At 39.8% G+C, this 18,690-nt stretch overlaps 1 protein-coding gene across 6 annotated transcripts in view; it reads right to left on the bottom strand.

The window, feature by feature from the left end:
* TENM4 (teneurin transmembrane protein 4) overlaps positions 1–18,690 on the bottom strand; it is a 611,632-nt gene that overhangs the window by 188,535 nt on the left and 404,407 nt on the right. For all 6 annotated transcript variants that reach the window (XM_061990604.1, XM_061990638.1, XM_061990629.1 and 3 more), the window contains one exon: positions 3,002–3,172. In XM_061990604.1, coding sequence (XP_061846588.1) covers positions 3,002–3,172 — 171 coding nt within the window. The remainder of the gene's footprint in view (positions 1–3,001; positions 3,173–18,690) is intronic.

Raw genomic sequence — 18,690 nt, forward strand, 5'->3', positions numbered from 1 at the left:
AATAAAAATCAATGAGCTTGATTCCAAAAGGGATTACTTTATCAACTGGATTGTTAATATTTATTTGGCACACTAAAAATGACTTTTCACACTGTCAGGAGAAAAGGAAACAGCTCCCATGTCTTCACTCAAAGTTTCTTTTTCCATTATTATAAGATGAAAAGATTCAGGATTCTATTAGTAAAGAGCTAAAGACACCACATGCTTTGGTTCAAACGAAAGAGAGATTTTTCTGATTACTACTGACATGTTTTATAGATTCTTGGAAATCCAGATGAAAACCTGAAGTATTTGACATGCACCCTGACTGTTCATTAATAAAGATTGTACACTGGAGTGAATGAGGGAAGGTGAGAATTTAATAGGGTAGATGTTGCTGTGCAAATGATAGCCTGGAGAAAATGAGCACAGTGTGTATTCCGCCTGTTACAAAGAGCACCACTTGCTTATGCGAGCAAAAAAAATTGTTTCTGTGACTGCAAAAGACAATTGCACAGAAATAATGGCTTGTACACACAACTGCAAAGTTTGTGTCTCCTATTGGTGGGCTGTTGATGTCTGACAAGCTGATACTCTTAGAGCTGTTATATCATGTTGCCAGGGGTTGACATTTATCCTGATACAGAAGTACAAAGACAGGCTCTTCATCAGGCTGAATTCAGCTCCTGAAACCCATCTGTGTTTCATCATTTTTTAACCTATGGTAGGCTCAGGCCCTATGGACTAGATACTTCATAAAGAAAGTACAATAAGAAAGCCATTTCAGCTTCTAATCAGAAATTAGGTTTTAATCAGAATATCTGACTCCTTAAAATTAACTTCAGGTCTGCATTTTAATTGGGCTGTCAAATATTTTGCTCTTTCCACACATTCCTTTGAACTCTTTAGTTGCTGTAGCAACTATTTGTAATTTATTTGGGTATCAAAATGAATTGTTTCATTTCAGGCCTTTACTGAATCTGCTTGTATTTTTGACAGCAAGGTACCCTGACTCATCAAAACACTTAAGAACACACATTTCTCTGCCTTCAATCACTCTTAATTACATGCTTAAATGCAAGCATATGATTAAGTGCTTTGCTAAATAGGGATGGGCTTAAACATAGGTAAATGCTGTGCTGCAGCAGAGCCACAGGTGAGAAGGAATGGCCACTACTGAGAATTGGCAATGCATTGTTAATGATTCATTCAGATCAGCTATAAGGATATTCTAGCACATTCATAGAATCACAGAATGGTAGGGGTTGGAAGGGGCCTTTAGAGGTCATCTAATCCAAACTCCCTGCAGAAGCACATCCACCTATTTGATTTTTGATGGAATGGACGATCCATTCCATCCTATTTGATTGTGATCAAGACTTTTAAATCCATTTCAATCAATTTGTTAAAATAAAATTCAATCACATTAAGTTCTGCTTTAGAACAGCAGCCATGCAACACTGTTAGTCCAAACAGAGTTGCATAGTCAGCTGATGGGAAGAGTGCTGCATTGTAGGGCTGGACAGTGTTACTCCTGCAGTAAAGATGTTGTCCTGATGTGGTTTTTTGTCAGGACAAGATACGCTCTAAAGCCTACATGTTCTCTAAGATCTATACCAAGCACTAACGTGAGGGGGTCTCTCAATGACACAACTAAGGGTATTGCCCCTCTCTTTTAGCAGAGGTTTTTGGCAAGTAAACTTCTGGTGATCTCACTGTAAGCATGGCTGAAAAAGATATCAACTGGAGGTCTTTGATTTGGACAGCAGCTCTTGATACATGTATTTATTTGTATTTTGACTTTTAAAAGGAAATAGATCAAAATGAGATGTTTCAAAAACAAAATATATGGCAAGTTGGAGAAAAAAAGGATCTGTCATGAAGTATTTTTTAATATAACAGCAGAGATATCTGAGGCTTGCTGTACTGTCTAGTAAGGTTTGCTGAGAATAACCTGCTTAGCTGATTTTTTCCTTGTAGAAACTTGATGCCAGCCATCAGTTGCTAGTAAATATATTGTTTTAAGGAACACACATAATTATGGCCTTTATTTGCACTAATAAAGACAGCTAAGCTCTTAAAGAAAAAAAAGGATACAATTATTTTAAATTAAACATGTGAAAACAGGCTCTCAGTTACAGTCTAGGGCACTGTGGAAACTTTTGAGTTCAATGAGTTGCTAGATGAGTGGCATACTCATACCCACAAAACTTCCTCTCCCAAAATAACTACCAAAAATAGCCAGTGACTTCAAGTTTCCTGGAATCTGTTAATCTCATAGACAGAAGCCTGACATAAAAACCAAAGAGCTTTCTGAAAATTTGAATTTCTCATCTCTCCAGCTAAGTCTCAAGAGGCATAAAACACCTCTCCTTGCAGTGCTTATAGATACTTTTGGCACTGCTGCCTCTACACAAAATGCAGTAAGACATAAAGCTGCTGGATAATGCATTGCTGAATTGACAACCTATCAGTTGCTTCCAATTTCAGTTAAAATTGCAAGCTGTCGACATCATGATACTTTGTGGAGACCAGGCCTTTTTTATCTGGCTGCTTTTCTGGAGAGATGTTCAACTCTGCTGTGCCAAAACTCAGATCTTAGTAAACGTTGTCCTCAAAACATTTGGTACTATGTAGCTAGGAGTAGGCAAACCCAATTATTTTTATACTGTAGTAGAAAAGGTTGATCCAACGCTCCAGGAATCATTTGATTTTCAAGACACAAGTTTTTCTCATGATGGCTTTCTGTAGCCTGTGAGATATGGTACAGATAGTTCCACCTTGAGAATGCTTTAGATGTGTGATGAGTGTTGCACACCGTTTTATCACATTAGTGGACATCAGAAGGGTATGAAACTTAGAAACATATGGACAGAAGAACCGACTACTAGTTCTAAACGTGAAAGACTGGAAAAAAAAGCACCTCGTGATGTCAGCATTGAAGGTGATGGAGCATGAGATTGGATGGCTGGAGTTCAGAGGCAGACAGAAGACTCACAACATGGATACACACCAACCATACCTTCACTGGTTCCTTTGCCTTTCCTGTCAGGTAACTCTAACCCTGTGCCCCCAGAAGGATATAAGGAGACGTCCGTTGGCACTGGCCAACTGCTGGCTGTGTCTTCCGTGATTTCATACATCTGCCCTTCCATCGGCTGCAGGTGCCAGTTTAGGCCAAACAGGTGCATGGCTGTGGTGAGCAATGAAAAAAGTCATCTTTTTCTGTTTGGGAGAGTTTCAGAACTACAGGGGCACTTCCTAAATCCTCACTTCACTGTTGTATCAGTGGTCATTGCTTTAGGACAAGAACGGGATTAATGGAATTAGACAGCCCCTGCTGCTTCAGCCCTACCAACTCCCTAGGTCTTTCCACACACTTAAACTCATTTCAGGTCACCTGTAGCAATCCACTCTGCCTCTTCCAGTAGAGCCATTCCTGATTTGTGGCCTGTGTGAGAGAATAACCAAGCATAACATTTCAGGAAGCTCCCAAGACTGAGAAGACAAGGCGGTGAACACAGGAATATGAGCAGTATTATTTATCAACATCGCAATAAATCCCCGGAAACCGCACTCTGGTTTGTTTTGCTGTATTCATAGTGTATTAGATACGGGTTTTTTGGTCTCTTTTACCCATCAATAATACATAGCAGTTCTTACAGACATCTCTGACAGTTTTTCCTGAATAAGATCAAGTAAAAACTAAGGCAATTTAAAATCCATCTTGCACACATGCCTTTGTGCTCAGCACCATGAACGTGAGCGACTGGGACTGAGCACTCCTTAGTACAACTCAGCGGCTCCTTTTCAGATCAAAGATACGTCCTCCAGATTTGAAAACAAGCAGCAGCATTTAGATTTGTGTGATAGCAAGGCATGGCTTCTCTGTAGGTTTCTGGGCCATGCAAAGTCATCCAGTGCACACATGAATCTATTTCAAGGCATTACATAGACAAGTGAAGTTCAGGAATAAGACAGAATGCTTAAAAAGCAACCACATGGATGAGGAGTATGGAAAATCCTACGCTCAAGCAACTAATGCTCGCCCCTTGAAATCATAAAGTAAAAGTAAAAGAATGTGCCTTCCCATATCAGCTCTTTCATCCCCAGCATAAACATTTCATACTCAATCAGTATCCAGTTTAGCTTCAGGCTCCACACAGCTAAATGATCCAGTATTTGCTACCCTTGGAATGGCATTTCTTTTTTAAGGGAACGCCTTGATATTTTACACTATAATTTCTCCAAGAAACTGTACAATGACACTAGCATCACAGCTATTTCACATAAACAAAACCAGCAAAAAATAGAGCATTTCCATTGCCTATAGTCCTTGTTTTATTCACAAGGATACACCTCAGCTTGGCAAATACTGTAAAGGACAAGTGGTTACTTTATTTAAATCTGTACTTCAGGAACAATCTTTTCAAGAGGACTGAAAAGTAATCTGAGTAGTTCTCCAAAAACAGCATGTTTAGGCAATTTAGCAAAATCAGTGACTTTTTTTCCCCACTTCAGCTTCAATTAGGTCATTTACCATTTACTAACATAAATAAGCTTGTCTTTGCACTACTACAACATCACAAAACACAATGAGAGCGAAACTCTTCCTTTTACTACACAAGTGGGGACTGGGTTTGTTAAAACCTTAACCAGCAAGAAAGAAAATACTCTCCTACAACTCCCAAAAAGCAAGGAAGCACAGCAAGGAAGGTCTCCTGAGGACCTGTTCAAAACTCATTTTTCTATGGGTACAAATACCCAGAGGGAATGCCACCAAGACAACTGGTAATTCAACTAGGATACTTGAGGCAGAGGAAGACAGTACTTTCATCTGAATGGAGTGTATTTACTTGGCAGAGAAATTGTGTAAGGGAAGAGAGGAAACCAGACTGTGAGCAGGAATTTGCATGAAGCATTTGGCATTGCTACGCTTGCATAATATCTTTGTGTTTATGTGGACCTCATCATCAGAGTGCCTGGGCACTTCATAGCTATTAACCTCATAAAACCTCATCAGATAAGAATCTGTTATTTCTACTTCACAGTAAGGAAAAAGAGAACTACAGCAGATTAAAGGACTGACTCAGTTCACTTGCTTGAGCATTAAAATGTGATTGTGTGTTAATTCACTTAACTTACTCTATGTTCACAGGCTCACAAGCCCTAACAGGCACTCATGCACCCCTCCACCAGCAGGATTTGTGCTAAGCTCAGTACTGGATGCTGCCAGACAATGCCAGCCAGGCTGGACCTCTCCAAGGAGCAGAGAGTTACCCAGGTGCTGCTGAGCTCTTACAGAGCTCAGGGCTTTAAGTGCTCTGAGCACACGTAAATTCCCACGTTTAACCACATGGATGTTGGCAGTTCCAAGCAGAAAGAAAACTGTACTCTTCACTTCTCCAAAATCAGGCAATCCTACACAGCAAGCAGTCCAGATGCTTCTGCTGGCTAATCCCAACCCCATCTACCAGACATCTTCATGTTACAATGACTTGCATGAGCTTATACTGGGCATCACTGGTTGAGCCAGGAATTGAGCCAGTGGCTGACTTTTTTTTCACTACACCATTTGACTTGGTCTGTCCTTTGGCTATCACAGTGTGTCACAAAAAACTCTTAGGGACACGCTGAATGACCATTGTTTCCCTGTGAAAGAACATTGTTTCCCCTCCTCTCCTTAGGAGGAATTTGTTGCTTGTAGATCACTATTTACAGCAAGAAAATGAAGGTGAAGAACTCAGTATTGTTTTGGGTGTAGTGGGAAAGCTCTGAGCATCTCTTCCAGGCAAGAAAAATGCATTTAAAAACACCTGAGAGGAACTGTCTGATGAAGGGAACATTTTGTTTGAGTGCAACAGCAGAACTGGAAGTGCTGTGGATTTCTGCACATTACTCATCCCCTTGAGCAAATGAATCAAGCACTCCATGTCACCATTCATTCCTAAACATTTGCAAAGTGTCTTACAATGTCCCAGCATACAAAATAAGACAGAGTTATCTGTAGCATAGATACTGTATTATCACACAGAGATAAAAAGCTCGCATTAATATGTTAACTTTTGTCTTTGGTTAATAGATTTTGCCTAAAGCAAAAAGCTTCTGATGTACACTGACCCCATCATCACATAGATCATAGAATCAAAGGATCACAGAATGGTTTGGGTTGGAAAGGATCTTTAAATATCATCTAGTCCAAACTCCTGTCTATGGGCAGGGAGACCTTCTACTAGACCAGGTTGTTCCAAGCTTCATTCAACTTGTCCTTCAACACTTCCAGAGAAGGGACCTCCACAACTTCTCTGGGCACCCTCACAGTAAAGAATTCCTTATAGCAAATCAACTCTTTTTAAATTTAAAACTATTTCTCCTTGTCCTGTCATTACATACTCTTAAAAAAGTTGCTCTCCATCTTACTTATAAGCCTCCTTTACATATTGAAAGCTTGTAAGAAGGTGTCCATTTAATGATGACCCATGAGAATGGGTCCATGGCATCATGCAAAAGTCTGAGAAATGCAGGGTATTATTTGAAAAGCATTTTGATTACTAAGTGGCTTTAAAAAAAAAAATGAGTGTAAAAACTTGGAGCTAGTGCTCTACTCAAGGTTTCTGATTTGATGTTTCTAAGCACAAAATAAAAAGTCTATAAATATTCCCACCCATAAGGCATACAGACATCATGCAATTTCTGCTGCAGGTAGGTAATAAGCACAAAAGCCTTCCTGAAATCAGAACAAAGAAGATTATTTACTTTGGAAACACACTCTGGATACAAGTATGTTATTAGGAAGTCACCTGATTAAGTGTTTATTGTTACTATCTTCCAGATACCAAGTGTCTGATTGGCATGCTGGTGGAAGATTCGTTCTTCTGCTTGCTTCTCCTGACTACTATATTCATGCCAAAACGTCAGGTAGCAACAGCAGTGGATGTTTTGGGTCTCTACAGCTTAGTGGGATGTGTAAAACTGTCGATGCACACAGTTGTTTAAGGGTTTTAGGAGAGGCACAAATCAAACTTGTTGTGTGCTAAAGTGATGCAAATTTCTTTCTTGTGGGGAAAAAAATAAAAGGAAGACTAAACCAGGGAAAAACCCTGGAACCCTGGATGAGAGGCACAATCACATCCTTTGAAGTGTTAAGTTTCCTAAAAGCAAAGTGAAGCTGTAAAACCAGTTTGAGATTCCAGATGTTCTCAGTCTCCAGGTCAATGGAACTCACTGTTGACATTTTCTCTAGCTTCCCCCCCCACCCCCTGGCTCTGTTTACAAAAAGCCCCCATGTCCTTCTCCCACTCCATGCTCTACATGATGTTTAGTAGATACTCAGATATTGAAGGCTCCCCATGTATTAAAAGAGTAGACTGCAATTAACAATCATTAAACTGTACCCTTTTGTAAAATACCATGTAGCTTTCACTGCCTAGGAAGCCTCATGACATGCTCTTTGCAGAAGCTTTCGTTATGTTTCCCATGGCTACCGAAACACTCTTGTCTGCCTTCTCTTAGAATGGAAACAATACTTAGGGGAAACCCTGCATGTGTCCTCTCTGGGCTGTTTCAGCACCAACTCTGATGATATAAAGGCATCTGTGGCTCCTGGCCCATTCTGCTTATGTTTTGACATAAAATCTTTGACTTGCACAACCTTTAACTGTAACTAACCGCTAGCAAAAAGTGCCCTGAGACATGCTGAGTGGGTAGCAGAACTTTATGTGGCAGAATGAACCACCTTATCCTCAGTTCTAAGTCACCTCTGGCCACCTTCTTGGTGGGGAAAAAAGAAGGAAGCCAAACTCCAGTCCTTTCAGGGTTAGATTGCTGAGTTCAGAATTTCAACTACGGCGATGGGATGTGGTAATTCATTTGCTAGACTCAGATTCACTTTAGGCAAAGCAAATTTACAGACAGTTTAGCATCAGCTGAGCTATTTAAATATTCAAACAAATAAAAGTTCATATTGGTGTAACCAAGTATTAAGGATCATAGTTCTTGAGATTTTAACACATCTGTATTGCATTATTCCTACTCCATAGCTGTTTGGGGAGGTCATAAGCAACATTAGCTGATGTTACCAAGCCAAATAAACATTGTTTGCAAGTTTGTTTTGAAGGGACCCAGGCTTTTGGGTATCTTTTTATTACTGTCACTTGCTTATGACATAGCAAAACACTAAAGTCAAAACAACTTACTCAGCGGAGCAGAGAACAAAGAAAGTGGTACAGCATTTAGGTTGAAAAAGGACAAAGAAAGATAATAATTCACATGGTCAACAAAATGGACATCTCTTGAGACAGGTTGATGGAGTGAAGGAGTTAGCAGAGAGAGGCAGATGATTGTGATAGATCACAGGGATAAGAAAAGACAAGACATGTTTACTGAAGCATATGAGACCCCCAGAAACCACACCAGTCAGCAAAAAATTGAAAACCACACTGCTGGCCCTTTATTAGCTTGTTGCTTTGCCCAAAGCAGCAAGCTAAGTGTAATAAATAACCAAACCAATCAATTACGACGTTTGAAATGAAGGCTATGGCTGAAGCCACCAGCTGCTTTGAGAGTGTTTGTTAAATACATTCTCTGAGCTCATGGGCTCTGCTGCTGCCTGCTCGTCTGTCCTCTCAGAGGCAAGTCCTGCAGGTACTGCTGCTGGCCTGGGGAGTCAAATCTCCTGGGGAAGCTGAGGAATGAATAAAATAACAACTGCCTTACAATTAACAACTGATCTGTCCTGAACAACGAATAAAAAGATTTTCAGAATGGAATCTCAGCAAAACAAGTTGATCATCACCAGCACGAGTGTGGTGTTGGAATCACAGCAAGTATAAAGAGTAAACAAAGTGCAGGAGACACAGAAAGTCACAGAATCACAGAATCTTAAGGGTTGGAAGGAACCTTGAAAGCTCATCCAGTCCAACCCCCTGCCAGAGCAGGGTCACCTAGAGTAGGGCACACAGGAACTCATCCAGCTGGGTTTAGAATGTCTCCAGAGAAGGAGACTCCACAACTCATCTGGGCAGCCCCTGCCAGTGCTCCCTCACCTAAACAGGGAAGAAGTTTTTCCTTATGTTTCTTTGAAACCCCTTCTGTTCCATCTTGTACCTGTTGCCCCTTATCCTAGCCAGCCTTTTCACACTAAGAACGCTCCATATTTTGAACTAATATTTATCTATCGACATCGATATGTTTTGCATAGGTAAGACATCTCCACAGCCAGGCCACCATCCTCAGCTGAGCTGACACTGGTCTCATTGGGCTTGACTACTCCACTGGTTTCTACAGGCACCTCACTGAGCTGCTGGTAGCTAAGCTAAAGCCAACACAAGCAAAAAGATTGCTCCTTTTTTTTTGGAAAAAGTCTTTTCCAAAGGCCCCCAGTGTGGCAAGGAGCAAAGGAAAAAATGGGAAAAGAGAGTGTTAAGAGTGTTAGAAGGAATAGCCAAGAGGCCCTGATGCCATGATGAATAAGAACAAAAATGAGAAAGGAAGTGGTTGAGAAGACATTTACACAGCTTGTTTCTTTGCTCTCCCCTCTTTTTGTGGAACCAAAAATAAGACGTGGTGGTTACATTTTCCTCTTTAACTCTCAGATTCAACAGCCCAACTTAAACCAACACACTCTCTAAAATGAGACCTGAGGTTTGCTTTTTCTCCTAATTGAAAAAAAAAAAGGGCTAATTTTTACTCAAGTAAATGTATTGCTTTCACTCCTGTCTCTGGAATAAACCTGACTGTAATTATCTGGATAACCATCTCTCTCTACACTGAAATTATATGATTTCTTTAGAAGTGGGAGAATTGACTGTTGCAGAATTAATCATATTTTTGTGACATTCAATGTTATGAAAAGGAGCCTTTCAGCATGAAATAATCACTGGTTTGTCAATCTTCAATGAGCAAGGAAGAGGCACAAAAGATTAAGGAGAATAAAAACAGTGAAATAAACACTAAAAAAGAAACCAAGCAGTTTGTTTTTCTCTTACACTGCTGTTCCATTTTAGTGCTGGACAAGGCTTCTGTGACCCAGTGTATCAGAACACACTAACGCAGCAAGAGTCAAGGATTGAAGTAGCTCTTTGGCCCTAATGGTGTCGGAAGTTAAAAGCAGCAAGGCTGGATGTAGTATATTGTACTTGCCCTCCTTGTTTGTAAGGTCAAGCCCTGGACCAGACAGATCCAAGGTATGGGACACTTTAAGTGCTGCAGTTATTTAATGCCCAAGTACCTAACAAGTTCTCATGTCTGGTATTGAAATCTAGGATCCTGACTAAAGAACCAAATGGTCTGTAATATCAAGAATTCACATCATTTACACATACCCTGGTCAGTGAGCCAGCCACTCTGGGTTGAGCAGAGAGGGATTCCTTCAAGGTTAGTTCTTGCATGGGCTTTGGCAGTTACCTTGCACCCACTCTGCACAGTGCACTCTGTCGTTTCTAGCTTCTGAAATTATTTCCTATGTGTAAATACCTCCCTTCCATGGCTTAAGGAATCATAGAATTACAGAATGGCAGGGTTTGGAACGGTCCTGCAGAGCTCATCCAGCCCAACTCTCTGCTCAAGCAGGTTCCCCTGGCTCAGGCGCACAGGAACATGTCCAGGTGGGTTTGGAAATATCCCGAGAAGGAGCCTCCACACCCTCCCTGGGCAGCCTGGGCCAGGGCTCCCTCACCTCAGCACCAAAGGAGTTTCTCCTCATGTGCAAGTGGAAGTTCCTGTGTTCCAGCTTATGACCATTTCAACTTGTCCTGTCACTGGGTGCTACAGAAGTAAAGACTGTGCCCATCCTCTTGACACCTATCTTTTTGGGATTTCTCAGCATTGATGCATCAAGAAGAGAGTGGGCAGCAGGTCGAGGGAGGTTCTGCTCTCCCTCTACTCTGCCCTGGTGAGGCCTCATCTGGAGTCCTGTGTCCAGATGTGTTGTGGGCTTCCCAGCACAAGAGGGACAGAGAGCTTCTGGAGAGAGGCCAGCACAGGGCTACCAAGATGACCAGGGGACTGGAGCATCTTCCTTATGAGGAAACGTTGTGGAACCTGGGACTGTTCAGCCTGGAGGAGATCGAGGGGGAATCTCATTAATACTTGAAGTATTTGAAAGGTGTATGTCAAGATGATGAGGTTACACTTTTTTTCTCTAGTGTCCAGTGACAGGACAAGGGGTAATAGGATGAGGCTGGAACACAAAAATTTCCACTTAATCTTAAGGAAAAACTTCTTTACTGTTCAGGTGAGGTAGCCCTGGCCCAGGCTGCCCAGGGAAGGTCTGGAGGCTCCTTCTCAGGAGATTTTCAAAATCCACTTGCACACGTTCCTGTGTGATCTGATCTAGGTGTCATCGGCTTTGGAAGGAGGTTGGACTGGATGATCTCTAAAGGTCCCTTCCAACCCCTACCATTCTATGATTCTGTGATTCTGTGGCTACTGTGCTGTTAAAACCATAAAATTAATAGGTCACACAGGAGAGGAGCCCAAAAGGCAGCTTGATTACATGTTTAAGTGAACTCAGCTTCCTGGCCTGTTGATTTATCTGACACACGAGATAAGGAAAATATAAAAAGCACTGAAAGGGACATTTAGAGTAATTCTCACTACTGTAAATTCTCCATCTACCTCACTTCCTGAACTCTCAGTGATCCACCTTCAACGAGAAAAAAGAGTTTACAAGCCTTCTTCACAGACTGGTGATGAAAACACTGCTGGGCTGGGCTGGGCTGTGAGTACTTCACACTGAGAACTGCAGAATCCATACTGAGGCATCCCTAGGTGAAGGGATGAAGGATGCAGATGATAGAACAGAGAGATAACTGTGTTGGGTTGCTTATGGGTTTTTTATTTGGAATTTAAAATGTCCTAAGTAAGAGGTAGGTACTTTCTCAGCCAGTGCAGTATAGACACATGCTCTGGGATACATTCAGGAATACCTGGGACCCTGTCTGCTGCCTGACCATTTCTCCACGTTCAGAGATCAAACTATGCAAGTACCACATGTGATTCTTCCAGAAATAATTCAGGTTTCTTCCTTATCTCAATGAGAATCATCATGTGCTAAGGAGGAATTAAAATGGTGGAGAACTTCCTACCTTTTAAAATTTTGCCACCAGAGTGGGAACTGCCTCTTAGAAAAAACAAGCATTGTGGTAAAGCCCTGGCTGCAAATGCACTTACTTGCTTTCATTTGACACAAACCAGTTATTCTTTGACCCTTCCTGACTGAAGAGCTGTATCCGAGATTTCCAAGACTGAAGCAGATGGTCCACCAAAGAGTATTAGTTCCCTCTTAAGAGAACTCTTTATGTTTTAATTTAGTTCCCAATTGCTCTTAATAGAGAAGGAAAAACCAGCTTCCAGCTGAAGCACCACATTTCTTTGAAATCTTGAAGGAAGTGTCTAGAAAGACATGTTATAAAATGAAGCAGTTAAACCCAATGTTTGCTCACTGCAGAGTCAGCATTTCCTATTCAACGTCTTCCTAATTACCCCTGGGGATCAAAGACTTTCAAGTGATTGTCTGTCCATTCAAACTGCTAATAGATGATCAGGCCACAGTAACTTGCTGGATGCTTGTAATTTCCTGCAGGAATGGGAAAAGGCAGTTTTAAATGGGTATATTTAAATATTTTTATGGGTATTTTTAGAAAGAATTTCTTTTTAGGTGTCAACCTTTAGAAACAAACATGAACATAAAAGTGGCATGGCTTATCCAAGGAGCTGTCTGCTTAAATACAATCTGCAATTTCCTTCACCATCTACACCATTGAGAAAGTAGAATAGGAGGCTGAGAGACAGATCTCAGTAACACTTTGCTGTTATTAGGCAGCTTACTGCACTGAAGAAACTTATTCCAGCCCCCACAGTTCTAGTAAAGCTGGTGTTCCACATGCTCAGGCCTTTCTCAGTAAAATAATATTTCCCCTTCTAGACACCCTTCCTGGCAGAAACCATATTATTATAAATATTACTGAGATATTTCTTGAAGATCAAAGTCAATTATAAGATGGTCCCACTGTACCTCTAAATGGAGTTTTAATTTGTGTACATAATATTAGAAATAATGGTTTTCCCATTGGGGCATTCACTTCAATTAGAGAAATGAGTACAGGCAGCGCTACCAGAGGGGTTCCTACCTTGCTTTGCAATTACTAAAATTCTGGGCTAGCCTGTTGTGGATAGTATAATTTTACAAATGCCATTTCATTAGGCACATATAAACTGTGAGACCCTAATTAAAAAGAGTGCAATTTACATAGGTAACTTAACAACCTCTCACATGCTTCCTTCCTTATTATCTCTACCAGCTAATGTCAGAAAATCTGCTTTCCCAAATGAATATAATAGGATGCTTAAAGTATAAAAAATATAGTTGGTTCTGTAAAAATCACCAGCAATATCTATCAATCATCTTCTATCACCTCAGCACAACAGAGGTGGGATCACAGTTTAAATCTAGGATCTCAGTTTAAGGTTAAGATCTAAACATTGTTGGAGAATTTGCTGTGTGAGCTGATGTCTCAGATGGCTGTTTGCTCAGCTGTCCCTCTGAGCTTCAACATGGTTTTCTTATAAAGATAAGTACAGGATCTGAGAGTGCTGCTTGGGGTTTGATCCCAAAACCAGTCAAAAACTGTGTTAGTGTTATTAGTCACTGTGCACGTTCTAATTGCATCAGAGACCCAGTTGGGCTTTAGTACTTGATGTAAGGAAAATTAACAAATTGACAAACTCAGAACCCCTTGATGTCCAAAGCACAGGTTTAACTTGAGTTATACTTATTCTGAGTAGATCTAGATCTATGGTTGGATGTTGCACTGAGGGAAATGGGCTCATGGTTGATAGGGCTGGGACAAAGGCTGGACTCGATGAGCTTAAAGGTCTCTTCAGACAAAATGATTATATGATTCTATCCTATGATTCTATAGTGATCTTCAAGTGCATGATAGACATGCTTCAAATTCAGTATGAATTTACCCATTATTGTAGACCAGGGACAGAGTTTTCAGCACCATCTAAACTGAGATCTAAAGCAGAATCCTGTGGGCTTGGTGTCTTTTTGAAGAGATGTGAAAAAATTTAGTTCACAAATGCATTCAGGAGCATGTCACTGTTTTAACTGCTTTGGATGACAAATGCAAAGGTGTGTTTCAACCAGGCTAAGAATGTTTCCATTCTTTTTTCTACATTTTTTTTTGAACATAAACTTGGAAAACCAAGCAGATTGTTCCAACAGCCCATTGAGAGAGGGAAAAATTTGCCTTTTTCTTTTTTCCTGTAAAAAAGCTCAGCAAATGGATACAAATGTATGGTCTGGGAAAACTGATAAACTGGGTGACACAGCACAATTAATGACACTAGAAAATTTTTTTCTGTCCAGAGACCATGGGCAAAATCACATGTACTTTCAGGTGCTATAAATCTAAGAGAATGGCTCAGATCAGTGGGAAAAGCTCTCTCCATAACGAAACTTAACACAACCTGATGATTTGTTCCCTTGGACTTAGACCTAAATTCAGCACATAGATTAAAGCAAGTGCTGGCAAGTGCAACCCACAGTGCTCTCATAAAAGACCCACAGCCATCTTTATATTTAATTACACCTAAAAAAAAAAAGGCGTTTGTTAAAGAAACTCAATGTTCACCGAGTCAAGCACTCAAAAGTGAGCAAAGAACAGAATTAAGATTGCTTGTGTGGTTTTAGATCTGCCCCTGTATGCATATTTACTCTGTAATAGCATTTAATTCCCTCATCACAGGCTATTTTTTTTTTCCACTGGCCCAGTGCTGAGCAGAACAATTGCACAGAAATTGCCTCTCAACCCTGGCAACTCCAGCACTGTAGCACGTTCAATTGCTTTCTAGGGATGCCATATGTGCAGCCTGGTTGGTAGCAGTAGGAGAGGGCTGGAAAGAGAAGGAATAGACTCAGTGCGGACAATTTTGCTACTGCACTTAAACTATATCCCTACTGAGCACGTATGAACTCAGATTTTCTGGTTTTGTGGCAATCAGGGCTAGGTGGATCAGGGATAGGATAAAGCACATGCTGTTATTTGTTCTTCCTGATAGAAAAGAGGTGTCATGGTTCTCCATTATGTCCATGCTTCTGCAATATGAACATAAAATTACAGTAGATCCAGTAGCAAAGTTTTGCATAAGTGAGTGACTACACTGGCAGTAGTCACTCTTCTCTTACAAGTATAGTTAGGGTACTTTAATTTGTGATTACTGAGGCTCGGATAATTTTGTTTCATCATTAATTATGAATGTATTAAAGTGTTTGCTCAGAAATATAGTACACTGCCTTGTCCCTTCATCACTGACTACGTTGATAGTAGTGAATTAAGCAGTAACAAGCAGTGTGACTTGGTTACTTGTTGGAATGGACTCTACCATAATTTTGACTCTGGTCAGACAGTACTTTCTGAATGTCTATGCACAGTTCAGCTAGCAAGGACCAGAGATTATTCTAAATCAATAGTTTGGATGTGACAATCCATAAGAGTTTAAGAGTACAGAAATACATCCGTTTTGGACCAGTCAGATGCCTGGAATACTGCCAACATACACGTCTCACTGCCTGGAGTGCCCATGATCAAGCTTGACTGGAGAAGCTATACTAATATAAACTGTTACTGACCACTGGGATTAATACCATTTGGAATATCATTATGCTTAGATTGTGGGATTTTCTTCACCAAAAGCCTCAGGAAACCCTTTTGATGCTTGATTTCATTCTCATTTTTGCCATAATTAAACAAGATTCTGCTCCACTGGTAGTCCAACTAGAGTTTCTTTTGAAGTACTTAGTGTAAGCATAGTCATTGTCTCTGCTAACTGCCTTGTTCTGCTTTGCTTTTTAAAGAGTCTCTTTTCATAATGAAGTGATGCTATGGTTGTAGTAGGCAAGAAAGATGTGATGCTGCCGCTGTGTTATGTGCTACCACATTTGAAAATAACTAACATATGCTGTTCTCATGATCTTTCTAGGCAAAAGCTTCTGACTGCAAGAAAGTTAAGGTACAATAAAATCAAATAAAGCTGACGACAGGAAAAGCTGGTGATGGTGGGAGAGTTTATTGTTTTGTCATTTAAACACAGAGATTCAACAACATCTAACTAGCTATCTATTGAACATTAGATTCTGATATCACAACACAAACTGTGTAAGTGGTCCTTTTGGAGCTTTTAAGTTTCAGCATAAACAGTGGTGTTGAAAGCTTGTCACAGAGGGAAACAGCAGACTGGACTTTGTGTTCTTTATTTTACAGGTCATCTGGTATGTTACCTGGGTAGTATAGTTAACAGTAACACTTCACTTAACGCTATAAAGATGTGTATCTACCACATAGCTCAACTTCAACTACAGGTAAAAAAACCTTAGAGAATACATCGCTGCACATATCCAAGAGAAATGTATGACCTGGCTGCAAATCAGGCTTTGAAGCCATCTTCTAATTTATACTAGAAAAGGATGTGATAGGAACATGAAACTATAACTGAGGAATATTTTTTGCTCTCAGTGACATCCCTAACTGAGCTTACTCTTTTGACCCACAAAAATATATATTATTCAAAAATACTGAAACATCTCTTTTTGTCTCCCCCTAACTGCAATTGTATTATGTTATTTCACACTAATTAGTATGAAATAAAAACACAGACTCGAGGAGGACTCCTTCCAGAGGATATCAAGATCTGTAAAATTGATTCCTTTTCAGCGTCTGTGTGCAAAGGTCAATCTAAACCATGAAATGAAGATTATAGCAGCACATCTGTGCCACTGTCATAAAGGCAAGGCCAGCACTTTCAGTGTCAGCTTGCTTTTATTTTGTTTTCTGGGAGCTTATGGCAACTATAAAAACTCACTGAAAGCAACTGATAAAAGCTTGTAAAAGCTGAAAGCCCATATCTTCCCTATTAATAGAAACAGATGGAATTAAACTCACTTCTCTTCATATTAAAGATTCTTAAATTTCAGAAAGGATCAGGAATCTAAAGGGCTAACTGTGATACTATGTGACTGATGTGTGATTTCATGCCACACTGATGCAGACTCCAAGATCAGATGGAGGCCTCTGGATATACAGCTTCAGCCTGCTTTCGACCAGTTAAAGAATCAGTCATATTGGTGGTCTGCTTCTAAATCGAAGTCATTCTTCCGGTGATCCCACAATGATGAAGGAGGATCAGACTTTGACAAAAGCACCTCTTCATTCAGTGTCAAAAGAAAACAATAAGCAGAAATAAAAAAAAAGAATAATATATAGAACCTGAGAACAATAGGGAAACTGTAATCTATATAAACCTAAGACCATGCAGAGAGTTGATAAAAGAAGCTGAGAATGTGCAAAAAAAAAATGCTAGAAAAAAAAAAATCAAAGAAAATAGAATATTTTTAAGGGTATTGAGACCTAATAAACTGAGCAACAATATAGCTATTTACTTGATGGAGATGGGGAAGTTGTTAATAATGTTGTAGTCGAGGCTAAAGTGTTCAGTAAGAATTTTTGTTCTGGTTTTTGAAAATAACTACGATAATGCAATTATTTCACAGGAAATAAGTTTTCTCCCAGTCCATTAATAACCAAGAATTATATTAAATTTTATCTATTCAAGGACAAACATTTTTAAATCTGCAGGCTCATTTAACTTGTACCCAGTAAATGAGATTGCAGAAGACGAATCTGACTCATTGATTAATACTGAACCAGCTACCAAGAAATTAAAATAGAGTTAATGCTGCACAAATATTTAAACAGGGGAAGAAAAGAGGATGCGAGTCACTTAAATGGGTAGCCTGACATCTATTACAGACAAAGTAACACAAAACATCACAGAAAATCCAACTGATGCAGGATAAAGAAAGTGACTGTATGGTAACTCAGAATCACAGAATCATAGAATGGTAGGGTTGGAAGGGACCTTTAGAGATCATCCAGTCCAACTCTGGCCAACCATATTGCTTTTCTGAAAAACAGATCTGAAGAAAAAAACAATTACTCAGTTTTTTACATGATTACAGTTCATTAAGACATTTGACTTAATTTGGCATGACTTTTGATTAAAAACCAAGCTATTTCTAATGCTAAAAAGCAATATATACATGTGCTTAAAAACAACATATACATGTGACCTTAAAATCATCATTGTGGGTGAATAAACATCAAATGTTAGAATTTCTTGTGAAATTCATCACTTGATAGTCAGCCTGAAACTATCCAACATTTACATCAATGTTACATAAGTAAAGATACGATCGTGGATGACTAAACATGCAGATGACTCAGACTATTTAAGTGACAAATACAATGACGAGGACTGAACAGATAAATAGAAGAGCTGGACAGCTACTGAATTTGAATAATTCAAACAAAATGTGCTGAAGGTTTGACTAAAATGTGTCAAAGGTCAGCCTATACACTTAGGATAATTGATGGCAAATTGTGTCCATATAATGGGACACTGGCAACTGGAAAGCAGAGAGAAAATTACTTAAGGACTAAGCTCAAGGAGCTGCAGTATAACGATATCCTGATGTAATTCTTACAGTCAAAAAGAGCTAATGGTGTCCTTACATGGTGTCCTTAATGGGAAAAGGTGAACTGAAGTAAGTATGTGACTTATCTATGTAAAAATGATAAGGCATGTGGAATTTACTAGTCTTCAACGTCCTAAGAAGTCAGCCTACATGATATGAGAGTGTTTAAGGCT

The sequence above is a fragment of the Colius striatus genome, chromosome 1 (genome assembly GCF_028858725.1).
Source record: "Colius striatus isolate bColStr4 chromosome 1, bColStr4.1.hap1, whole genome shotgun sequence".
Classification (NCBI taxonomy): Eukaryota; Metazoa; Chordata; class Aves; order Coliiformes; family Coliidae; genus Colius; species Colius striatus.